Source organism: Rhipicephalus microplus, chromosome 7 (assembly GCF_043290135.1).
Source record: "Rhipicephalus microplus isolate Deutch F79 chromosome 7, USDA_Rmic, whole genome shotgun sequence".
NCBI lineage: Eukaryota > Metazoa > Arthropoda > Arachnida > Ixodida > Ixodidae > Rhipicephalus > Rhipicephalus microplus.
The window spans coordinates 47,719,281-47,740,908 of record NC_134706.1 but is presented as its reverse complement, the minus strand read 5'-3'; the positions used below and the strand labels follow the sequence as shown (position 1 = coordinate 47,740,908).

The 21,628-nt window shown below is 46.8% G+C and overlaps 1 protein-coding gene across 1 annotated transcript in view; it reads right to left on the bottom strand.

Moving 5' to 3' along the window:
- Positions 1-21,628, bottom strand: part of LOC119179564 (cytochrome P450 6a8) — a 90,127-nt gene that overhangs the window by 4,386 nt on the left and 64,113 nt on the right. Inside the window, exon 13 of the mRNA XM_037430668.2 lies at positions 5,087-5,252. Coding sequence (XP_037286565.2) covers positions 5,087-5,252 — 166 coding nt within the window. The remainder of the gene's footprint in view (positions 1-5,086; positions 5,253-21,628) is intronic.

The window sequence follows — 21,628 nt, the reverse complement described above, 5'->3', positions numbered from 1 at the left end:
TGAATTTTGTGCAAAGATCGCCGGCGACATCTCTATACCGATCGATCTATTGCCACAGGATGTTCCAATCCCACGCATTACCAGCAAATGGAGGTTGCATTCGCCATGGAAGAACTTCATGCGGCATTGAACTCATGCAGACACTCATCGTCCCCAGGTCCGGATGGAGTGACCTATACTGCCCTACGTCACCTAGGCCCGAAGGCACAGTGCTGTCTCCTGGACATTTTCAATAAGTCTTGGCATGGTGGAATGGTGCCTGATGAGTGAAAGTGTAGTCGCCTGGTGCCTTTGCTGAAGCCCGGAAAGTCTCCATTCGATTTGGCATCATACCGGCCTATAGCACTAGCAAGCTGCGTTGGCAAGGTCATGGAGAGGATGCTGCTTACACGCATGGAATGGTACCTGGAACATTTTAACATCTATCCTGATGCTATGGCTGGTTTTCGACGAGGTCGGTCCTCAGTTGATAGCGTTATTGACTTGGTGACCTCTGTTCAGCATCAGAAAGCTCATAAGCGGCTGTCGGTAGCTCTGTTCTTAGACGTGAAGGGCGCCTATGACAACGTGACCCATGAGGCTGTTCTCAATGCTCTTGAAGCAGCTAAACTTGGAGGTCGTGTCTTTCGATGGGTGAGAAGCTACCTCACAAAGAGATCCATGTTTGTTCTAACTGAAGATGGGTCTACGAATAAGTATTTCACAAGTCGTGGGGTGCCACAAGGCAGTGTTTTGAGTCCGACTCTTTTCAACCTGGTTCTCGTGGAGCTCACCGAAATACTGCCACAAACGGCTTAAATATCTCTCTACGCTGACGATATCTGCATTTGGGCGTCCGGCGTGACACAGCCTCAAGTGCGCGCAAGAATACAGAAAGTGGCAACAATGACATCGACATACCTTCGCCAGGAAGGTTTGACTATCGCCACAGAAAAATGCGCAGCGGTGGCGTTCACACGCAAACCGATGTCTTTCTACCCATTGTGCATCGATGGCAGATCAATCCCATATAAAAGCACTCATAGCTTCTTAGTTGTCATTGTAGATCATGACCTAACCTGGAGCCCGCATGTCACATACCTGAAGAAAAAGCTCATTGGTATTGAGAATGTATTCAAGTTCGTCGCCGGAAAATCATGGGGCCCATCCGTGCACTCCATGTTGCAGCTTCACACAGCCTTCTTTCTCGGAACTCTCCGGTACAGCCTTCCTGTCCTGTCTAACACGTGCAAGACTAACATCCGTGCACTGCAAAGCGTACAAGCCAAAGCACTTTGGACATGCCTTGGCCTTCCAAGATGCTCATCGACAGTGTCAACTATTGTTATTGCACAAGAACAACCGGTCACAACGCATATCATTGTCGAGACGCTGAGAGCGCACATTCGGCATTTATCACGGCTACCGTCACATCATTTAGCGTGTTTGTCAGCTCGGAGGCCCCATTCTTCGTACTGCGGTATTGTGACAAAACATCAGGACATACTACCGCCTGGCTTCAAACTTGCGATGCATCCAGCAGCTGCGCTATGGAGTCTTCGTCAACCTGACGTGCGCTTATCAGTTCCTGGAATCGTTAAGAAGGCACGCATGTCAACGCTAGCCCTGAAGCAATTGACTTTGCGTCTGTTGGACGAAAAGTACTTCGACCGCATACATGTTTACACCAATGGCTCCACTAATTCCAACAGCTCTACAGGAGCAGTGGTTGCTCCATCTGAAAATGTGTTGCTTCAGTACAAGTTTTCTCACACCACGACGTCGACAGTAGCAGAGCTCGCAGCACTTCAAGGTGCAGTAAAGTACATTATTCGGCAGCAACCTAACCAATGGGACATCTTTTGCGACTCCAGCTCAGCCTTACAGTCATGGTTCGTTATGCAGCACGGGTTACACGAGCAATCAGTATATCAGATAAGGCACGACTACCACGAAGCGCTCAAAGAAGGCCACGATATTGTATTTCGGTGGTTGCCGAGTCATTGCGGAATCGTCGGCAATGACCGCGCGGATGAAGCTGCTCGATCGGCTCATGACCAAGACCAGCGCTCGCCCGTACCTCTCTTAAGAACGGACGCTGCAAGGCTACTACAATCACTTGCTCGCCGTATATCTTTCCTACAATGGAATACGCATGGTTTCTCCAACACGCACCTGTATTCGATCGACCCAAACTTGCAACTTCGTTTGCCATCCGGGCTCCCACGATGCGCTGAAACTTTACTGTGTCGCATGAGGTTGGGCGTGGCATTTACAAATTCGTACTCTCGTCTCCTTGGAATGGCGAGCACTTTGGCATGGAACATCTGCGCCTGCGAAGAAACGCTTGAGCACATTCTAAGTCATTGCCCAGCATACCAGACCGAACGACGTATTATGGAAGTCAAGCTCTGTCAGCTGGATTCACGGCCGCTTACAGAAGAGAAGATCCTTGGACCTTGGCCGACGGCTTCCCATACGCGCAAAGCCACGAAAGCCCTCTTGTACTTTTTAAGGACCACCAGACTTCACGACCACTTGTGAAAGAACTGTTCGAAACCGTGCTGTGTAGTCTCGAGCTGACTATTCATATTTCTCTTTCTTACTCCTATTCTTTTCTATCTCTTTCCGTTCTATTATTCTCCTTTTCCCCCACCCCAAGTGTAGGGTAGCCAACCGAGCCAAGCTTGGTTAACCTCCCTGCCTTTCCTCTTTATTTATCTCTCTCTCTAAGCATTGCCTACGTGGATTGCCAATCACTTCCCTGGTAACTTACGCGAACTATCAGAGCGCCAGAGTGCCCTCTAGATAATTTTTGAAAACCCTATACTTGACAGTTCTTGAGCAACGTCGTCATCATCGTGGTCAGTGAGCAACATTTCCTGGAGGGGTCAAGTGACCTTCAAGGCATAGTACAGCTGTTGTAAACCATGGATACCTTTTCCGAAGAATGCATATATGATGCAACCTGCCCTGAACGTGAGAACGACGTCTGGTGATGCGCTATCCACATCAAAAGCAAACGTATGTATTACTCTTCGCCTTCTCTAGAAATGCACGGCACTGGAGAAGTGTTTTGGTTATATACATAAAGATATCCTTTTTACGCGACCCACACTGGTGGTATGGTGTATAAAGGAGGAACTCCCTTGACAACTGAGAATTCTTCGGACATGGCATCTCACGCCATCAAATGGATTAGTGGTATCAAGCTCTTATGGACAGTTCATAGGATAGACAGTTACAGGTTTCACAAATAGGGGAATTGATTCGCGTGGGAATTGAACGCATCTATCTATCTATCTATCTATCTATCTATCTATCTATCTATCTATCTATCTATCTATCTATCTATCTATCTATCTATCTATCTATCTATCTATCTATCTATCTATCTATCTATCTATCTATCTATCTATCTATCTATCTATCTTTCTGTCTGTCTGTCTGTCTGTCTGTCTGTCTGTCTATCTTTCTGTCTGTCTGTCTGTCTGTCTGTCTGTCTATCTTTCTGTCTGTCTGTCTGTCTGTCTGTCTATCTATCTATCTATCTATCTATCTATCTATCTATCTATCTATCTATCTATCTATCTATCTATCTATCTATCTATCTATCTATCTATCTATCTATCTATCTATCTATCTATCTATCTATCTATCTATCTATCTATCTATCTGTCTGTCTGTCTGTCTGTCTGTCTGTCTGTCTGTCTGTCTGTCTGTCTGTCTGTCTGTCTGTCTGTCTGTCTGTCTGTCTGTCTATCTATCTGTCTATCTATCTATCTATCTATCTATCTATCTATCTATCTATCTATCTATCTATCTATCTATCTATCTATCTATCTATCTATCTATCTATCTGTCTGTCTGTCTGTCTGTCTGTCTGTCTGTCTGTCTGTCTGTCTGTCTGTCTGTCTGTCTGTCTGTCTGTCTGTCTGTCTGTCTGTCTGTCTGTCTGTCTGTCTGTCTATCTATCTATCTATCTATCTATCTATCTATCTATCTATCTATCTATCTATCTATCTATCTATCTATCTATCTATCTATCTATCTATCTATCTATCTATCTATCTATCTATCTATCTATCTATCTATCTATCTGTCTGTCTGTCTGTCTGTCTGTCTGTCTGTCTGTCTGTCTGTCTGTCTGTCTGTCTGTCTGTCTGTCTGTCTGTCTGTCTGTCTGTCTGTCTGTCTGTCTGTCTGTCTGTGTGTGTGTGTGTGTGTGTGTGTGTGTGTGTGTGTGTGTGTGTATGCCACTGTGCATGCGTGCCTCCTCCTTCTCTTTTCCCTCTCCGACGCTGCCCCCTCCTTCTCACTTCACAACGCTCATGCAGCCAGCATCTGTTAACAAGTTTCCTCATTGAAAAAAAAATGAAAAAAGTACGACTGTTTGCACTGTCCAACCGTTCACTGGCCACCCCGTATATATAGGCACTGGATCTTGACCTCCAAGGCAGTGTCGGTAGAATATTTCTCCTGTTAGTTGTTGTTCAACAAAAATTCACAGCGTAAGCGTTTACTAAAAGCGGACTGTGGGTCTCCATTTTCTGTCGAAGTATTTTGTCTCTCATTGCCTACTAGCAGCGAGAGTCACGTTACAGTAGGAAACAATGGTCTGTCACTGCGTACTTTGCCCCTCCCCAGGTTTCTGTTCTACGATGAATGAATGGATGGATGTATCCGGCTGTGCCCTTTAGATCGGGTGGTGGCTTACACCACCTAGCCGCAGTGATCGCCGCAGTGAGCGCCAGCGTCAACGACACGGCGAGTGCAAGCGTCAGCGCCAACTTTTTCGCATCTGCCCGTGGTTCCCTTTAGCTGGAGATGGTGTAAGTTTTTTCTACCAAAACGCGTTAACAATCGTACATAAACCTTACGGCAAAGGTTCGGAGAACGTTGGTTGCACAATGAATGCGAAGTTCCACCCTATCACTGCGTCACGTTTTAAAACTAAATGGAGACTGTACAGGTTGAAATTGTAACAATATGCAACAACATGTATTTGAAAGGTATGTTCCCATACAAACGCTTTTTCTCTCATTTAGTGTACCGCAAGATTTTACTGTCAAGGGTACTTACGAAACACAGCAAGAGGCTTACTTACATTTGCGTGTTTGGAACCTAAGTACAGCCGGAACTTGTGCACAAGCTTCGCAACAATGAGGATTAGCTCGACCTGAGCCAACCTCATGCCGACGCAGTTCCGGGCACCGGCACCGAAAGGTTGGAAGGCCAGTGGATGCCTGGATGCCTTCTGTTCCGGAGAAAATCTGCGAAATGAAAATACAGAGTTCCTGGCTATTGTGGGATGTTCTGTCGCTCTGAGATAAGCGTAGCCTCTTAGGGAGGGCGACGGAACCAAAGGTAATTGATGAGATACACATGCGATCTCACATAAGTGTAGCACGAGCGACAATGAAGCGACATTAGCGTTAGCGGTCCAAATACTTCCGTTATAACACTTCCTAAGAAGAAAGGAAAGTTGACCACCCAACTCATCCAAGAGAGCTCGCCATGTACAGAATGTGAATGAATCCCATATTCACGTTCCTGCTGTCTCAGCGCCTTCGTCCCGGATCTCCGGTGCCTGCAACCACCGGTCGCAACAGCCACCCTAACTTTTTGTTTCTTTAACCACCCGCTTGCAGTGCAGACTTTGATCCTTAATGCGCAGTGGTTATCTTGCCTTCGCGCTATGTGCCCCATTTCTTTTTGTTACTTCAACTATGATGTCCTTAATACTCGTTTGTTCTCTAGTACACTCTGCTGTCTTCTTGTTCCTCAGCGTTACACCTATCATTTCCTTTTCCATTGCTCGCTGCGTCGTCCTCAACTAATGCTGAACCCTCTTAGTGATTCTCCAGGTTTCTTCTCGGTACGTAACTGATGGCAAGATGGAGGTGTTATATACTTTCCTCTTGAGGAATAGTGGCAATCTACCATTTACGATTTCAGGATGCTTGCTGAAGGTGCTCCACTACACTCTTCTTCTAGGTCTAGTTGCATTATTCTCGTCGTCTGGCTCCGCGGTTTCTATCTATCTATCTATCTATCTATCTATCTATCTATCTATCTATCTATCTATCTATCTATCTATCTATCTATCTATCTATCTATCTATCTATCTATCTATCTATCTATCTATCTATCTATCTATCTATCTATCTATCTATCTATCTATCTATCTATCTATCCAGCCACCTACGACTTTTAGATCTCCTCGCCGTTTCAATGATGGTATCTATACCAAACTAGGTATGGCTTAACATGACTGTATGAAGAACATATTTGACTAGTCATAACATTAAAACTATGACATGTATGTCATGAATGCCATGATTTTACACGTGTTACATTTGTCACGTAGAGTTCATAAATAATGTTTTTTGTCTTAACTTGCTTTTGATTGTTTCCTTGTTATTTTTCAATAGTGAGTATTACCATTATGTTGTGTATTGATCGTGTTTTTATTGTTAATCAAGATTATTCATTATTACTCACAAGACCGTATACTATTGCTGTATTTTTTTGTAATTACCCCATCCATGTAGCCATAGGAGGTCCCCCTGTCAGTTTCTCTGAAACTTTGGGACCTCCTGCTGTAATAACGCTAACCATGTAACTCAACTGAACTATTTAATAAACTTGACTTGACTTGACTTGACTTGATTTACATTTCATGGCCCTGCAGCTCTTTTGCAGCGGTTTCGTTCACATGACATGTTGCAAAACTGGTATGGTGTGACATGATTGCATGTCGAACACAAGCAACAGACCCTAACATAAAAATCATAACATGCGTGTCATATAACAACATGAATACATGCCAAGTTTATAATGCGCTCGCGGCCGTTTCGATAGCTTTACTTATACCAAATTTGGTATTACGAGACGTGAATGGATGACAAAGGTATCATACTGGAGCAAACATGGTAAACATGAGATGCGTGTCATGTAACATTACGACATGCTATGCTCATGATTCACTCGCGGACGTTTCGCTAGCTTCACATCTATCGAATTCGGTATTACGTGACGTGAACGGACGATATAGTTAAATGACCCATAAAAACATGATAATCACGACATGCGTGTCATGTAACAACATGACTACACGCCACACATTTAATGCGCTCGCGGCCGTTTCGCTAGCATCACATAAGCCAAATTTGCTATTACGTGACGCCAATGGATGACGAAGGTATGTGACTGGTGCAAACATGATAATCACGAGATGCTTGTCATTTGAGAACCTGACTACACGCCCAGTCAAGGCGCCAATACATTTCGACGTTATGCGCTGCCCGTGATGGCCGGCGTTCCTTTCGTCACTCCACGCCATGCGCCAGTCCTGCTATATACCCGCAGGTGTGCGTCGCGCTGCGTTGCTTTGACGCATGCGCGTTTCAGCGCGTCCGGCGTACCTCCGTCACGAAAAGAGGAAGACGCAGTGTTGTCTGGGTAACGCATCTGTGTCAAATGCAGCATGTCTTATTTCGCGCTGGTTGTCGTCGGGCCGCGCCGACGGACGCTGGACGCGCCTGGCGTCAGACTATAGAGTGCTCGCGTTTTGCTGACGTAGCGCCGCTGTGCCTAGCGTGCGCGCGCGTCAACGCTATATTGGAGTATATTGGGCCCTTCATGATGCGCTCGCGGCCGTTTTGCTGGCTCCACATATACGAAATTTGCTGTTACGTGACCTCAATAGATGGCGAAATATATGACTGGTGCAAACCTGATAATCTTGACACGCGTGTTATGCAGGCACATAACAACATACCATGCTCATAGCGTGCTCGCGGCCGTTTTGCTAGCTCTACGTATACCTAATTTGGTATCACGTGACGTCAATAGATAACGAAGGTAAACGACACATCCAAATGTGATAATCATGACACGGAAGTCATATACGGCATCATTTACCTCCACCTCATAACGTTGTGCTCATTTTAAAGTGACATATCAACATTTCTCATTCGTGCTTCACATATCATCGATTCCCACTGTACCTGGAATCTGCCGATTTGTTTACTTCAATTTATTCGTTGTGACTTTGCGTTTCTGAACGCACGAGAAAGTCCAGCCTTTTTACGTGCACCTCAAAAGCAAAACAGCGTCTAAGTCTCAACGTGCACCTCAACGTGCACCTCAAACGCAAAACAGCGTCTAAATGAAGTCAATTCAGTTGAATCCCGAAGTCTTGTTTTACATAGCGAACCGTTTGTATGTAAGAAGAAAAATGCAAGTCCATGCCTATACTAGAGTGTACTAGTACACTCTAGCGTTAGAGTGCTTCGAGCGTGCAGCGCAGGCGAACGAGCGCATCAAGTCACGTCACACGAGAGGCATGAGTGCTATCTGGCAGTTATCTTGGAAAAGGAACTGCGCGCGTTATGCGCACCCGTCTCGGAGGTGATGAGATGTAAAACGCAAGGCGACGGGTAAGTGCCACCACCGTGTCGTCTTAGCAACGCTTCGGAAACACTTGCCTTTTCGTGCAAGTGTTGCATTGTCAGCGCAGCGTGATAAACACTATGGTCCTTGGAATTACATATGTATGATTGATTGATTTGTAGGGTTTAACGTCCCAAAACCACCATATGATTATGAGAGACGCCATAGTGGAGGGCTCCGGAAAAAAAATTACATATGTATGGCTTTTCTAGTAAAGAAATACACATACATAATGCTTGCGTATTGTTATGGTGCCTCAGATATGCGCAATAATTGATTTTTATTTGATCGCACAAGTATAAGCGCTGAACCTTGAGCAATATTGGTGGGTGCTGCGGATGGGGTCGGCCGTTTTTAGAATCGTTTTGTCACTTTGGTGCCGTTTAGGGTACCGCTAAGGGCGGACAAACAGACAAATGTACAGACAGACAGACCAAACTTTTTGCGTCGAAGGTGTCCAAGAAAGACTATTGTCTTTAAAAGTAAACTATATTATATCGAAGTTACAAGTGAATTCGCGGGCGCTACATGTAGAAAGAAACGCGGTTCGGTGCAGGAGCTCGCTCGGATGCGTCCGACTCCACCCTTGTCTCGGGCTTCTCAAAGGAGCGGCCGCACACTTTCGCAGAGCTCACGCAAATACCTTATTTGAACCGTCGGATCTACCCACGTCCAAATCCCTCTCTTTCGTACTCCCAACAAATCCTATGGAGACGTCTCCAGACTCCCTCTGTGGCGAACCCTCTGCCATCCCTCTGCGATCCCTCTGCGGTGAACCTCACGCCATCCTTTCCCATATTTTTTATTCGGCTGCCCTGCTGATCCTCCCCTGCAGGGACAGCCTACCAACTCAAGCTGGGAGGACTGGGAGGTCCTGCTCTCGTTTGGGGACCTGGTGTTGCAGCTTGCTGCAGTGGCAGGGCAGCCGATGTCATTGCGGTGAGAGGCATGGCCGTGTAGACGTGTTGCGGGACCGTGCGGTGGTCCAGGGTCCCTGGAGGGTCCAACACACTTGCTTATAAAGTTTTTTCGCCTGTCTGTCAGCTCACTCTTCTCTCTCTGGCAATGCGTTGCTACACGTTCCCAACTCAATAGCTCACTTTTGATCTTTTTTTAATGTTCGTCGTATCAACGCCGCATGGCAACAGAGCGAGTGGACGTGCTCTAGGCTCGTGTGGCATGTCTTGTACGGAGGCCAAGATGCTCCCGGTGAACTCGGCCATGCGGACGCGAGTGCTGCTGACAGAATAGTGGCTTTTTTGCATGACATTGACGTCTCAGCGGGCACGATGGCGAACCTATGCGCAACTCTGCTAAAGACATACTTTCGCACCACCTGCGTGATTCAACGTGGTCACGACAAGACGTAGTGTAAGAACGTTCAGCAAGGACCAGAAGGGATTGGGATTGCTTCCAGCCAACGTTGTACCTTGCAGTTCCCACTGGTCTTCCTAAGGACATCGTGTGAGCGAGCTATCCCGAAAATCTATTGTGTAATTGTAATAGTACACTTTTATTTACTGTCGTGGCCATTGAAAAAAAAAGAAGAAACAACACGAGGTACGCAGACAACTAGCACGAAAAAAAGAAAAAAAACGCACTAAGGCAAAAAAAGAATTAGTGAACAATTGGAATAAATGATTAACATAAGACCACCATAATGGGACGCGAGAATATTAAGAACTACGGTGGACTCAAGGCTTACACTCAATTTCTGAATCTGTTTAAACAAACCAGGCTTCCCCGTGAAACTGATGCGCTAAGGTACGCCAAATCCTTCTGACCAAACCCAAGGGCAACCCCCAACTCCACAGTTTCACGACAAACAATGCTCCTCGCTCCAAAGACCATGCCGCTTGACGAGAACGCCTTCTGAGGATCGAATAGATGACGCAGAACCTCGTATATGCACTTTTCTCAATTGCTTTGTACTTAAGCACAACCAAAGGTAGCACACCTAGTAACCCTATATGAAACGCTGATGGTGCGCCCCTGTCACATTCCATAGCGTTACGAGACGCGCACCACAACGGACTACTTCGCGTAGTGCTATATGTGCAGAAGCTCCGCCTCCATAGCTTTCTTCTCAGTGCCATGAAACGTGTTCGCTGATATAGTAGGCAATCCGCAGGCCCGAATCTCGATTTCTTCCATCGTCTGAGTACAGATTTGCTCATGGCATAGCCATGGACTTGCATTTTTCTTCTTACATACAAACGATTTGCTATATAAAACAAGACTACGGGATTAAACTAAATTCACTTCATTTGAACCTACCAGAAACAATGTTTTATTCGATATTTCTTTACACCAGCATAAAGAATGCATGTCAAGAGCAGCGTGTATTAATAAAATTGAAACAGCTTAACTCAAAACGACATTGTTAAGTACCCATTCTGTACAATATGCTCATATTAACCGGAGAAATATTTCTGGCCATATAGATAAGTGAACCTTCCAACGCATTAGAAGGACGACGACGAAGTGATTCTCTCACGCAATGCTTGTGCCCGTGTCTCAGTATTTTCAATTTGTTTTCCTGGAAATCCTTGGAGCTGCCGCTCCCTCCTTTGCGGTGATGCTTCAGAACACACTTGAGGATGTTCTAGGCGTGCAACCATCGCGCCGGCCTTCGTCGTCCAGAAAGCGTAGCAACGCGTCGAGCGACACGGACAGCGAGGCAGCCGATTTGTACTCGGACGGCTTTGAGTCATCGGATGATGACTTCACGGTCGTCATGAATCAATCTACAAAACGAAGACTGCTGCGGACGGCATCGTCGGCAAGTGTTTCCACCGTTAAGACTGCACCACAGCGGTGGCCGCACATCATGCTGTTTATGCCCGAAGACCCTGCATCTAACTTGCGACTCCTCAACAGGCAAGTTCTTTCTGTGCTTCTCGAGGAAACCGCGCCGAATGAGATGAAAGACGTGAGGATCAATGCACGGAAGAATGTCCTTGCTGTAGACGTTATACACCGTAGCGCAATGCAAAGCCTTCGGCACATAGCAGAAATCGGCAACGTCAAAGTTCGGCCAATGGTCGCTGTAGGTTGTAATGGCTTTGTAGGCGTCATTTATGATGTGGATCTTTCCATCTCAGCTAATGACCTGCCAATACTAATAAAGCCAGCGACAGAAGGCACCCGCATCACGCACATTAGCAAACTCGGAAACTCACGCTGCTTGAGGCTTGTGTTCGAGGGAGACAGCCTTCCCTCGTATGTCAAAGTTGGCCAGTTTCGCCACTCAGTGCGTCCATACATACCGAAGCCACTGCAATGCTACAAGTGCTTCAAGATGAGACACGTAAAAGGTGTCTGTCAGAACAAAGTTGTGTGTCTGCGGTGCGCTGAGTCTCACTCAAAAGACGCCTGCGGTGCTACCGTGTTACGATGTCCAAACTGCCACGGCGCTCATGAGGCCTTATCCAAAGATTGCCCGCGGGTGCGAAACGAGCACGCGGTACTCAGGCGTATGGTGTGGGACAATTCAAGGCACAGGGAAGCTGCCGCTACACTACGCCAACGACGGCGTTGTGGACGAAGACCATCACGGAAAAACTGCTTTACCGATAGAGAGATGTCATCCTCTATCAAAGAGGCTGACCCACAAATACCAAGCTCACTGAAGACGGATACTGCCAAACAGAAGAAAGGGACAGCAGTCGCCCCTTCCGAACAGTGGCCCTCACTTCCACGAAGTCAACCTACTTCGAAGCTGCATAAAATCCCGCCGCCCTCGACGACACCTCAAACCAGTGATGCGATGAATGAAGATCAAGTGATAAGCTTGCTGCAATCGCTGATGAGTACCATGCGTGTCCTACTGAGTAATATGAAGACTTCGGCTGCGCAGACCACACTGCATGTGCTGGACACCCTGAGTCCGGTGCTTGCAGCTCTGAGGTAAAACCATGGCCAGCGAGGCACCGTCGTTTCGAGCGGAAGTCAAGAATGCATCTGTCTTTCAGTGGAACGCCAGAGGACTGAAGTCGCGCATGTCTGATTTTAGACAGTTTGTATTTGTAAACCGCTTCCCCATTATCGTGATTTGTAAACCCAATTTGTGTGCCTAAATCAAGCTGTCGGGATATGAGTGCTTTATGTCCTCCACTCACAGGGACCGCAGCAAAGTTATTGTATTCATGCGCCATGACCTCACTTACGTTCACAACAGAGTCTCGCCTGATGAAGGGAATCAGTATGTGTGCCTTACTGTGAAGAAGGATGAAGTTGCTTTCACGATTATCGAAGCTTACTTATCTCCATCAAGCCGCCTTGACTGTGAGCGCTTACGCGGTATTCTGACATCGACTCCAAAGCCATGGGTGATCACTGGCGACTTCAATGCCCACCATTTCCTATGGGGAAGCACCAGGGACAACTCTAGAGGAAGAAAATTAGTGTCCTTAGCCTCGAAGTACGAACTCTGCGTTTATAACGATGGAAGCCCTACAAATTTACGCGGATCAGCCTATAGCAGCTGCCTGGACCTTACATTGGTTTCTCGCTCACTTACCAGGAAAGTGCGCTGGTTTTCAGATCTGGAAACGCGGGGCAGCGACCATATACCAACTTACCTGTGTATAGAAGGTTTCACCAGCTCCAAGTCCTCGAGAGGCCTCAAACACACCGATCGGCCAAAATTCAAAATGTTATTGGAAGACTGCTGTACTGACGGCTCATCATATAACATAGAGGACTCGATACATCTCTGGCACTGTCACAAGCGCACAAGCGCACCGACTTCGACATCGAGCTTGAGAAACTTCGCGCAATACGCCGTCGTGAAGAACGAAGGTACAGACGGACAAAGTGCATGGTTGATTTGAGTGGCTAGATGCATTCAAGAGAAAATGCAGCGGCACATGGATAAACTGGCTAGGCGACGTTGGACATCCTTTTGCGAGTCGTTGGATCCACGAAAGCCCCTATCACTGATATGGCGAACTGTCTGGGGTCTTAGCACAACCTTGGGTCAGCGACACCGGTTTACATCTCTGGCACTTCACCTTCGATGCAGAGAGATTGACGTCGCAGAATCTTTCTGCAGAAGAATTGCCGGTGATTCCAATTTCACAGTATCAAGAACGGGAACATTTGACAACCTACCGCCCTCACGTGATCCCCGTATAGAATGCCAGTTTTCTATGGATGAGCGAGAGGCGGCACTGGCACTGTGCAGACGTTCTTCAGCACCCGGACCTGACGGAATTACCTATCGTGCCCTTTGTAATCTTGGAGACGAAGCTCGGAAGGCACTCTTATGCCTATACAACGACTCCTGGCAGACTGGTACGGTTCTCCAGGCATGGAACTCAAGTGGCCTCATTCCACTACTAAAGGCTGGTAAATCTCCTTTGGAGATTGCCTCATACCGTCCTATCGCACTTGCCAGTTGTGTAGGAAAAACGATGGAACGAATGATTCTAACAAGAATGGAGTTGTATTTAGAGCACTACGAAATCTACCAAGTATCCATGACCGGATTCAGGCGCGGCCATTCGTCAATCGACAACGTTGTTGATCTGGTGACATATGTTCAACACCAGAAAGCCTGTAAGAGACTGTGCGCCGCCCTGTTTCTAGACGTTAAGGGGGATTACGACAATGTCACCTATGAAGCCATTCTTAGTGCTTTGGAAACAGTAGGTCTTGGTGGCAAGATATATATGTGAGTGTACAGATACTTACAGCTGAGATCAATTTACGTGATTACAGCGAATGGCCCAACACCTGATTACTACAGCAGCCGAGGAGTTCCTCAGGGAGGAGTGCTAAGCCCTACACTTTTCAACCTATCTCGCATTGGTCTAGTCGAGCAGCTACCTAGCACTATAGAACTTTCTGTGTATGCTGATGACATCTGCATTTGGACATCAGGTGTGACAAGACCTCAGCTTCACGCCCGCCTTCAGAAGGCTGCTACAACAATGTCATGCTACCTTCGTAAACGAGGCCTCGAGGTGTCCTGCGGAAAATGTGCAGTGGTAGCGTTCACGCGGAAACCAATGTCTGCTTACAGCATATCGATTAATGAAGAATACATATTGTTCAGCAGAAGCCACAGGTTCTTGGGAGTCATAATAGATAGAAACCTGTCATGGAATCCACACGTGAACTATGTGAAGAAGCGGCTGATCGCAACATGCCACATGTTCAAATTCTTTGCAGGAAAGAATTGGGGAGTGTCCATACCATACATGCTACAAATGTACAGAGTGCTGTTTATCGGATTCTTACGGTGCAGCTTACCTGCAATATCTAACACCGGCAAGACCAACCTGCGCGCAATTCAGAGCATTCAAGCTCAAGCACTTAAGATATGCCTTGGATTACCCCGCAGTGCTTCAACGGCTGAAACCAATGCCATCGCTCCAGATCACTCGATAAAGACGCATATTATTACCGAGACAATGCGCATGCACCTCAAGCATTATACCAGGACCCCTTCTCACCACCTGGTGAGCCTAGCTGCTGAAAGGTCCCGCACGACATACGGCACTATAGTCTACAAGCATCGTTCATCGTTTACTGAGACCTATGCACCTACATCAAAGCCACTGCTTCCTCCTTGGAGCTTGAGCCGGCCGCGAGTTCACTTAATGATTCCAGGAATGAGGAGAAAATCGGGCTTACCGACACATGCCCTGAAACAACTGAGTCTATTCCTACTGGAGCAAAACTACAGTAACCACGTGCACATTTACACGGATGGCTCTACTACGCCATCTAGTTCTGGTGGAGCAGTGGTTATACCATCACAAGGGGTAACTTGGTGTTTTAAGACTTCACATGTGACAACGTCAACGACGGCAGAACTCGAGGCTCTGCGCAATGCACTGGACATCATCCAATTCAGAAGAAAGATCAGGTAAATGGGCCATGTTTTCTGACTCAAAACCAGCGTTACAGTGCCTGATATCAGTTCTCCAACGCGGATGCCACAACCAGTTGACATACCAAACCGTGAAACTTGACCACCTTTTAATACAAAAAGGCCATGACATCGTCTTTCAGTGGTTACCTGGACATTGTGGTATAGGCGGCAATCATTCTGCAGATCATGCTTCTCACACGTCACATAAAGAAGCGAACAGTGTTCCGATTCCGCTTTCAAGAGCGGATGCGGCGAGGCAGATTCGTCAACTGGCCCACAGTCTCACACTGACTGAGTGTAATACACCAAGCGTACGACGTACAAGACTGCACGAGCTCGACCCTTCACTACAACTCCGGCCTCCACCCAGCCTACATCGACGTGCAGCTTCGCTTCTCTATCGCCTTTGGCTGGGAGTTGCTTTCACGAAAGCTTATACCACGTTAATCGGAATTACGGACAGTGCGGCGTGCGATGTTTGCGGCAGCGATGAAACTATCGAACACCTGCTGTGCCATTGTCCTCGATTTGCCTCAGATAGACAAGTACTTGCCAACGCAATGCAGCGACTGGATGATCGGCCTCTTTCTGTGCAGGTGCTATTACAGCAACGTCCACATACCTCGACAGCCCACAAGGCAGTGAAAGCCCTGCTGTGTTTCCTGAGAAAGACAGGCTTGTGTGAACACCTCTGACATGCGGTAGAGTTTTACATGCTGCAGTGAAATTACTGTCAGTTTCTCCCTCACCCCTTTTTCTCTTTTCTCTCTTCCCCCTTTCTTGTCTTTCTTGTCCCCTTCCCTAATCCCCCAGTGTAGGGTAGCCAACCGGATGTCTTTCTGGTTAAGCTTCCTGCCTTCTCTCTTTTGTTGCTTCTTCCTCCTCCCCCAACGCATTCATGCATTCGGCTTCGGCGACCATGCGTCCAAAGTAACAGCAGGGATACTTCGTTGAACTCTTAATGGCTATCGGAGCCTTCTTCTTATGGAAGCGGAGGGGACTGGCCCGCCTGAGGGGACGCCCTCAGTGAGCCATGTTTCCTCTGCTACATCGGCTAAGAAACGTAATGCTTATGCATCTCAACGCAGAACTAGTCATGCTGGGAGAGGAGGCTTTCCTCCGACGCTATTCTACGCGATTCATTATGGTAAGAAACAACTGAGTGTCCATGCCTTTCCTCCCCTATTGAGGAGGTGGGCTAGAGCTTGTACCACTGTGACATTACAGTGTGTATTTTTCTTTTCTTCTTTAGAAACGTGTCCTTTTGTGCAATATTGTTCTTGAGCGCGAGAGCAAACTGTTCTCACAGCTGAATGCAAAACATCACCCTACACTGTGAATGACCCCCCCCCCCCCCCTGTTTGTTCATATAGCCTTACTGTTTATTTAAGTTTAATTATCTCGATGTCATGAATGTCATGTCTTTGTTGTACAATTTTTTGCATTGTACGTCACTGCATACGCTATAAGTTCTTTTCCTTGTGTATAACAGCTTGCATTGTACATACGCATTGGTCACCATTGTCCATTTTTCTGTGTGCACATAAACTGTGTGAGATATATTCGGAAATAAAATTCTCATAAACCAGGGCTTCAAGCAAGTCGCTGCGGTGACGTCTAATTATGGCGGGACGGCTCAGTGCTCTCCCATAGTTGAGTACGAAGTACTCCAAATCGTTAAACGTTTTTTTTTTCAAAACACAGCCTCTTAGATCCTCACTCCTGTCTGGGACGGCTGTCTTCTCTCTAATAGTAGAGTACCAAGTACTCTAAATCGTTAAACACATATTCTAAACACATCTCGGCAAGTTCTACAAAGACTAACACCCTTACCGAAGCACACGCACCCGCAAATCAACGTCAAAGAATATTCGGTGACACGGCTTCATGAAGTATGAGGCCCACGGGATGATCTTATGCACTACTATAGTAGAGTAGAGTACCAGGTATTCTAAATCGTGAACCACTTTATCTAAACGCCCCGTTGTACCATTTTCGTGTGCACACATGCCACATCTGTCAGGTATGTTGGAGTAATGATGTGATCATTACAACATAGTAATGTGTTCCGTGGCACATAGCCAGTGCTGATGTCAATGTGCCACTGAATACTAGAATCCTATGAAACTTTTGTATTGTGCACATAGTGTAAATAAACTTTTTGTCTAAACAGGCTTTAGCATGTACCTAAATTGAATTGGGTCATCCTTTTCAGAGACGACTTATTGATCTACCGTATTTTTCCTAATACAGTCACAGCCGTAGTTAGTGCTCCACGTACAGTGGAGACGGTCGCAGATGGGACGGCTCTCTTGGTATAGAGCGTGTAGCGCTCTAAAGCGTGAAATGTTTTCTAAAGGGTATTTTGTTCTAAAGCACAACATTCTCTGAACATGGGCGCTGTTGCTTGCACCTAGCCTGTAAACACTGCTAATCGTCTGCCGTCTACATTGTACTCCCTTACAATTCAGAACCCAAACGAATAGATGCCCACAGCAAGGCACTTGAGATCTTGGTCATAGAAGAACGTAATGCCGTTTAGAGTGGTCACTCGTGCCTTTGGCGGCTGAGCAATCAAGAGTGTGAACACCCGCCAGACTACGTACATATGCACGCTTACACTCGATGTTAGCGCATACATTAGCCGCCTGAAGGGGACCAGTGAAACATATCTTTGGCATTATACTTTTGAAAAAAAAAATGGCGTGACCATTATGTTTTGCCTTTAAGAGTAGAAAGCTATAGCGATATCCTGTTGTTTGTGCGTACTTCAACCACTTGGTGTATACTTTTGATTGGCTACTGGAGAAGTTTATACTGTAGATTACATCAATGTAAATAATAAAGTTGAAAGTGGCTAGTGTCAGTGGTAAGCTCTTTCATATGGCTGCGTTCTGTCTTATGACTGGCATGCTTTCACCTACGACTAATGATGTGCGTGAAATGTTTTACAAATCGCCGTACACTGCGTCGTCTTAAGGGGATTCGCAAAATAGCGTCTGTGCCTTTAGTAATGGGAGGCAGGCTTTAAACCAACAAGTCGTTAAGGTAATCACCTAATCGACGCTCTATGACAGTGTACGCTTGTACCAGGCGATATTACCGCAATGATACGCGTTGTAGCGAAACGATTTGATGCTTGTATACAGGACAAGTGCCTTTGTAAAGCACGAGTCATTTTGACTGCATTTCCAACAAAAAGGAAGTTATTTTCACTGTATTTCCAAGCATACGCATGGTTGTGCGGTAGAACACCTGCATGCACACGCAGGCGTCCTGTGTTCGATTCACCTTCGGTCAACATGACGTTCCACCAAACTTGACCTAATTTGCCACAGTGCATGAAAACAAATAAAAAAAATTGGCGCATTGTTTTCATATTTCTGCAAATGTCGTCTAAAGACGATAGTTTTCCGTGCGGGGAGAGTGAACAAGACATTTAGTTGATGTTCTGCGCAAGAAAATTGGTGAGTGGTATTTTGGAGGTGCTGCGTTAGAGTGCCTCGAGCGTGCAGTGAAGGCGAACGAACGCATCAAGTCAGGTCACACGTGAGACATGAGCGCCATCTGGTGGTTTGTTAGAAAAAAAAGCGCGTGGCTCTGAGATGAATGTGCGCGCCCATCTCAGAGGTGATAAGGTGTAGAACGCAAGGCGACGGGTAGGTGCCACCACCGTCTCATCTTAGCAAAGCGTTAGAAACACTCCGCATTCCGTGCAAGCGTTGCACGGTCAGCGCAGCGTGATAAGCGCTACGGTCCTTAAAATTACTTATGTATGCCTTTTCTAGTAAAAGACGCACATGCAGAATATATACGTGTTGTTATGGTGCCACAGACATGCGCGATAATTGCTTTTTATTTGACGATTGCAAAAGCATGAACGCTCAACCTAGAGCAACATTGGTGGGCGCTCCGAATGGGGTCGGCCGTTTAAAGTACCCGATGCCGTTAAAAGTGGTCAAACAGATAAATGTACAGACAGACAGACAGACAGACAGACAGACAGACAGACAGACCAAAATTTTTGCGTTGAAAGTCCCGGAGAAAGACTATCGTCTTTAAAAAATTATGGACCATCTCTTCGAAGGGAACCATCACAAGATGCGAAGCAACAGCGCTGCAACGCCGTTCACGCGGCTGAGACGGCCGTCCACGCTAGTGCTGAAGAACGGTTTAAAGCGAAACTCAGGGTAGCCTTACCTCGAAACGTTTCTTTGAAACAGAAGGACACGGGAGGTGGGTTGGGTTTCGTGTAAGTTTCATCACCGATAAACAAGCCGAAAGAGTGTGTCCACTCGGCGTGCGGTCGAGCGTTGCGGGACGTTGGAGATGGTGAAGCAGGAGAGAAGTGTATTGCGTGCGGGCCAAGGAGGAGCAACATCAACTAAGTGTGTTTGAAGGAGCCGGCTGCTGCTGCGGGTGAGATAAAGAGTGACGTCAGCGCGCAGCTGCGAATTGACTTACTTGGCATCGTTCCAACGACTGTGGTGCGGGAACGCGGCGCCGAACGTTGGAACGGAGATACGGACGGACAGCATTACGCAGGCTAGTCAAAGAGCTTGTCCGCTTTAAAAAATGCACTAGAATGCTGCATTCGTGTTCGCAAAAAAGTATGAACGTGAGATAGGTGTTTCATTTCGATGTGAACATCTATATGATACAGGCGGTATGCATTCCGGCCAAACGCACCGTACTCATTATGCACAATGGCGGTCGTTGGCTGTTTCTTGCCCTGGTGGCACTGCGAAAAGTTCTTCTTTCAACTGGTCAATCCCGTTAAAATACACGCACCTCCACGAAGTGAATGAAATGGAATGGAATGCAAAACTTTATTACAAATAGTTTTTTTCCGGTGAAGGTGGAGCCCTCAGTCCAGGGCCCCTGTGGACTTTGCCATCTTGCAAGCTCTGTCGATCAGCTTGAGCTGTTCTTCAGGCTTAGAGCTGGACAGCGCAGCCTCCCACTGCTCCGGTGTTGGTGTACAGTTTCTTGGCACTACCTGTGTGTGTTGGCAGGCCCATGTTACATAGTAAAGTGTGGGTTGTTCTCTGAATAGGGGGCATTTGTTGGTGTGTATTCCCGGATAGATTTCACTCAGAAGACTGAGATTGGGGTACGTACTAGTCTGCAGCTGCCTCCAGGCAACCGACTGCTCTCTGTTGAGGTCTTTGTGGGGAGGGGGGTATATCCTCCTCAGGGCTCTCTGGTGTTCTAAAATTGCTCCATAGCGTCTAGTAATTGTGGCTGGTTCCTCGTCGTTGTGCGCCCCCCGGTCGACGTATTCTCGGGCAATGGCGTCAGCCCGCTGGTTCCCTGTCACAGTTTCATGGCCTGGTGTCCACGTAATGGAGCAGCTCGAAAAGTTGATTTTTCTTCCCTTGAGTATGCGGATGGCAGCACTGGATATGCGTCCACTGCTATACCGTCGACGCGCTTCTTGCGAGTCAGTAACTATTTCTGTAGTAGACTCTTCGCTCTTGAGTGTGATGGCGAGCGCGATCGCTACTTCCTCAGACTCGAAGTTGTTGTTGCTTTTGATCGAAGCGCTGTTGACTTCCCTAAGTTGGTAATCAACAACGCTTACAACTGTCCCGGAGTGCTCTCTGTATGTGGTCGCGTCAACGTACAATACGTCGGTTCTCGCCTTGAAATTTTTTTCTTGTGCTTCTGATCTGGCTTTCTTCGACCCTTATGAATTTCTGGATGCATGTTTCGAGGTATTGGGCTGACTTCAATGATCTGGCGAATGTCCTTTGGTATGCTCACCGTATTATTGATTTCCCCGCAAGCATCCCTCATGCCCAATGTTTGCAACGTATGCCTGCCCGTAGCAGTCAACAGTAATCTCATTTTCGGCGGGATATGATGCGCCTCGATGTGTTCTTGCACTGTGTTGTTTATCCCGAGTTTAAGAAATTTTTCTGTCGAGGTGCTGACAGGTAGACCAAGGGCACTTTTGTAGGCTTTTCTGAGGATTGCCTCTAATTGTTCTTTTTCCTGTGGGAGTGGAGTTTGGTAGGCGACACTGTATACTATCCTACTGACCACGAGGGCCTGTACAAGACAACAAGTGTCCTCCTCCTTCATACCCCGTCTTTTGTTAGAGATTCTGGTGATCATCCTCGTGATTTGCGCTGTAGTGTTTGACAGCTGTCTGATGGTGTGGTCTATACGACAGTTGCTTTGTATCCACATGCTGAGAATCTTAATTCGGGACACTTCTGGAATCTTCTTCCCCCCTATATAGACGTCTATGGAGTTTTGCAGATCGTATCCTCGTCTGTAGACTCTCAAGACTTCTGATTTCAG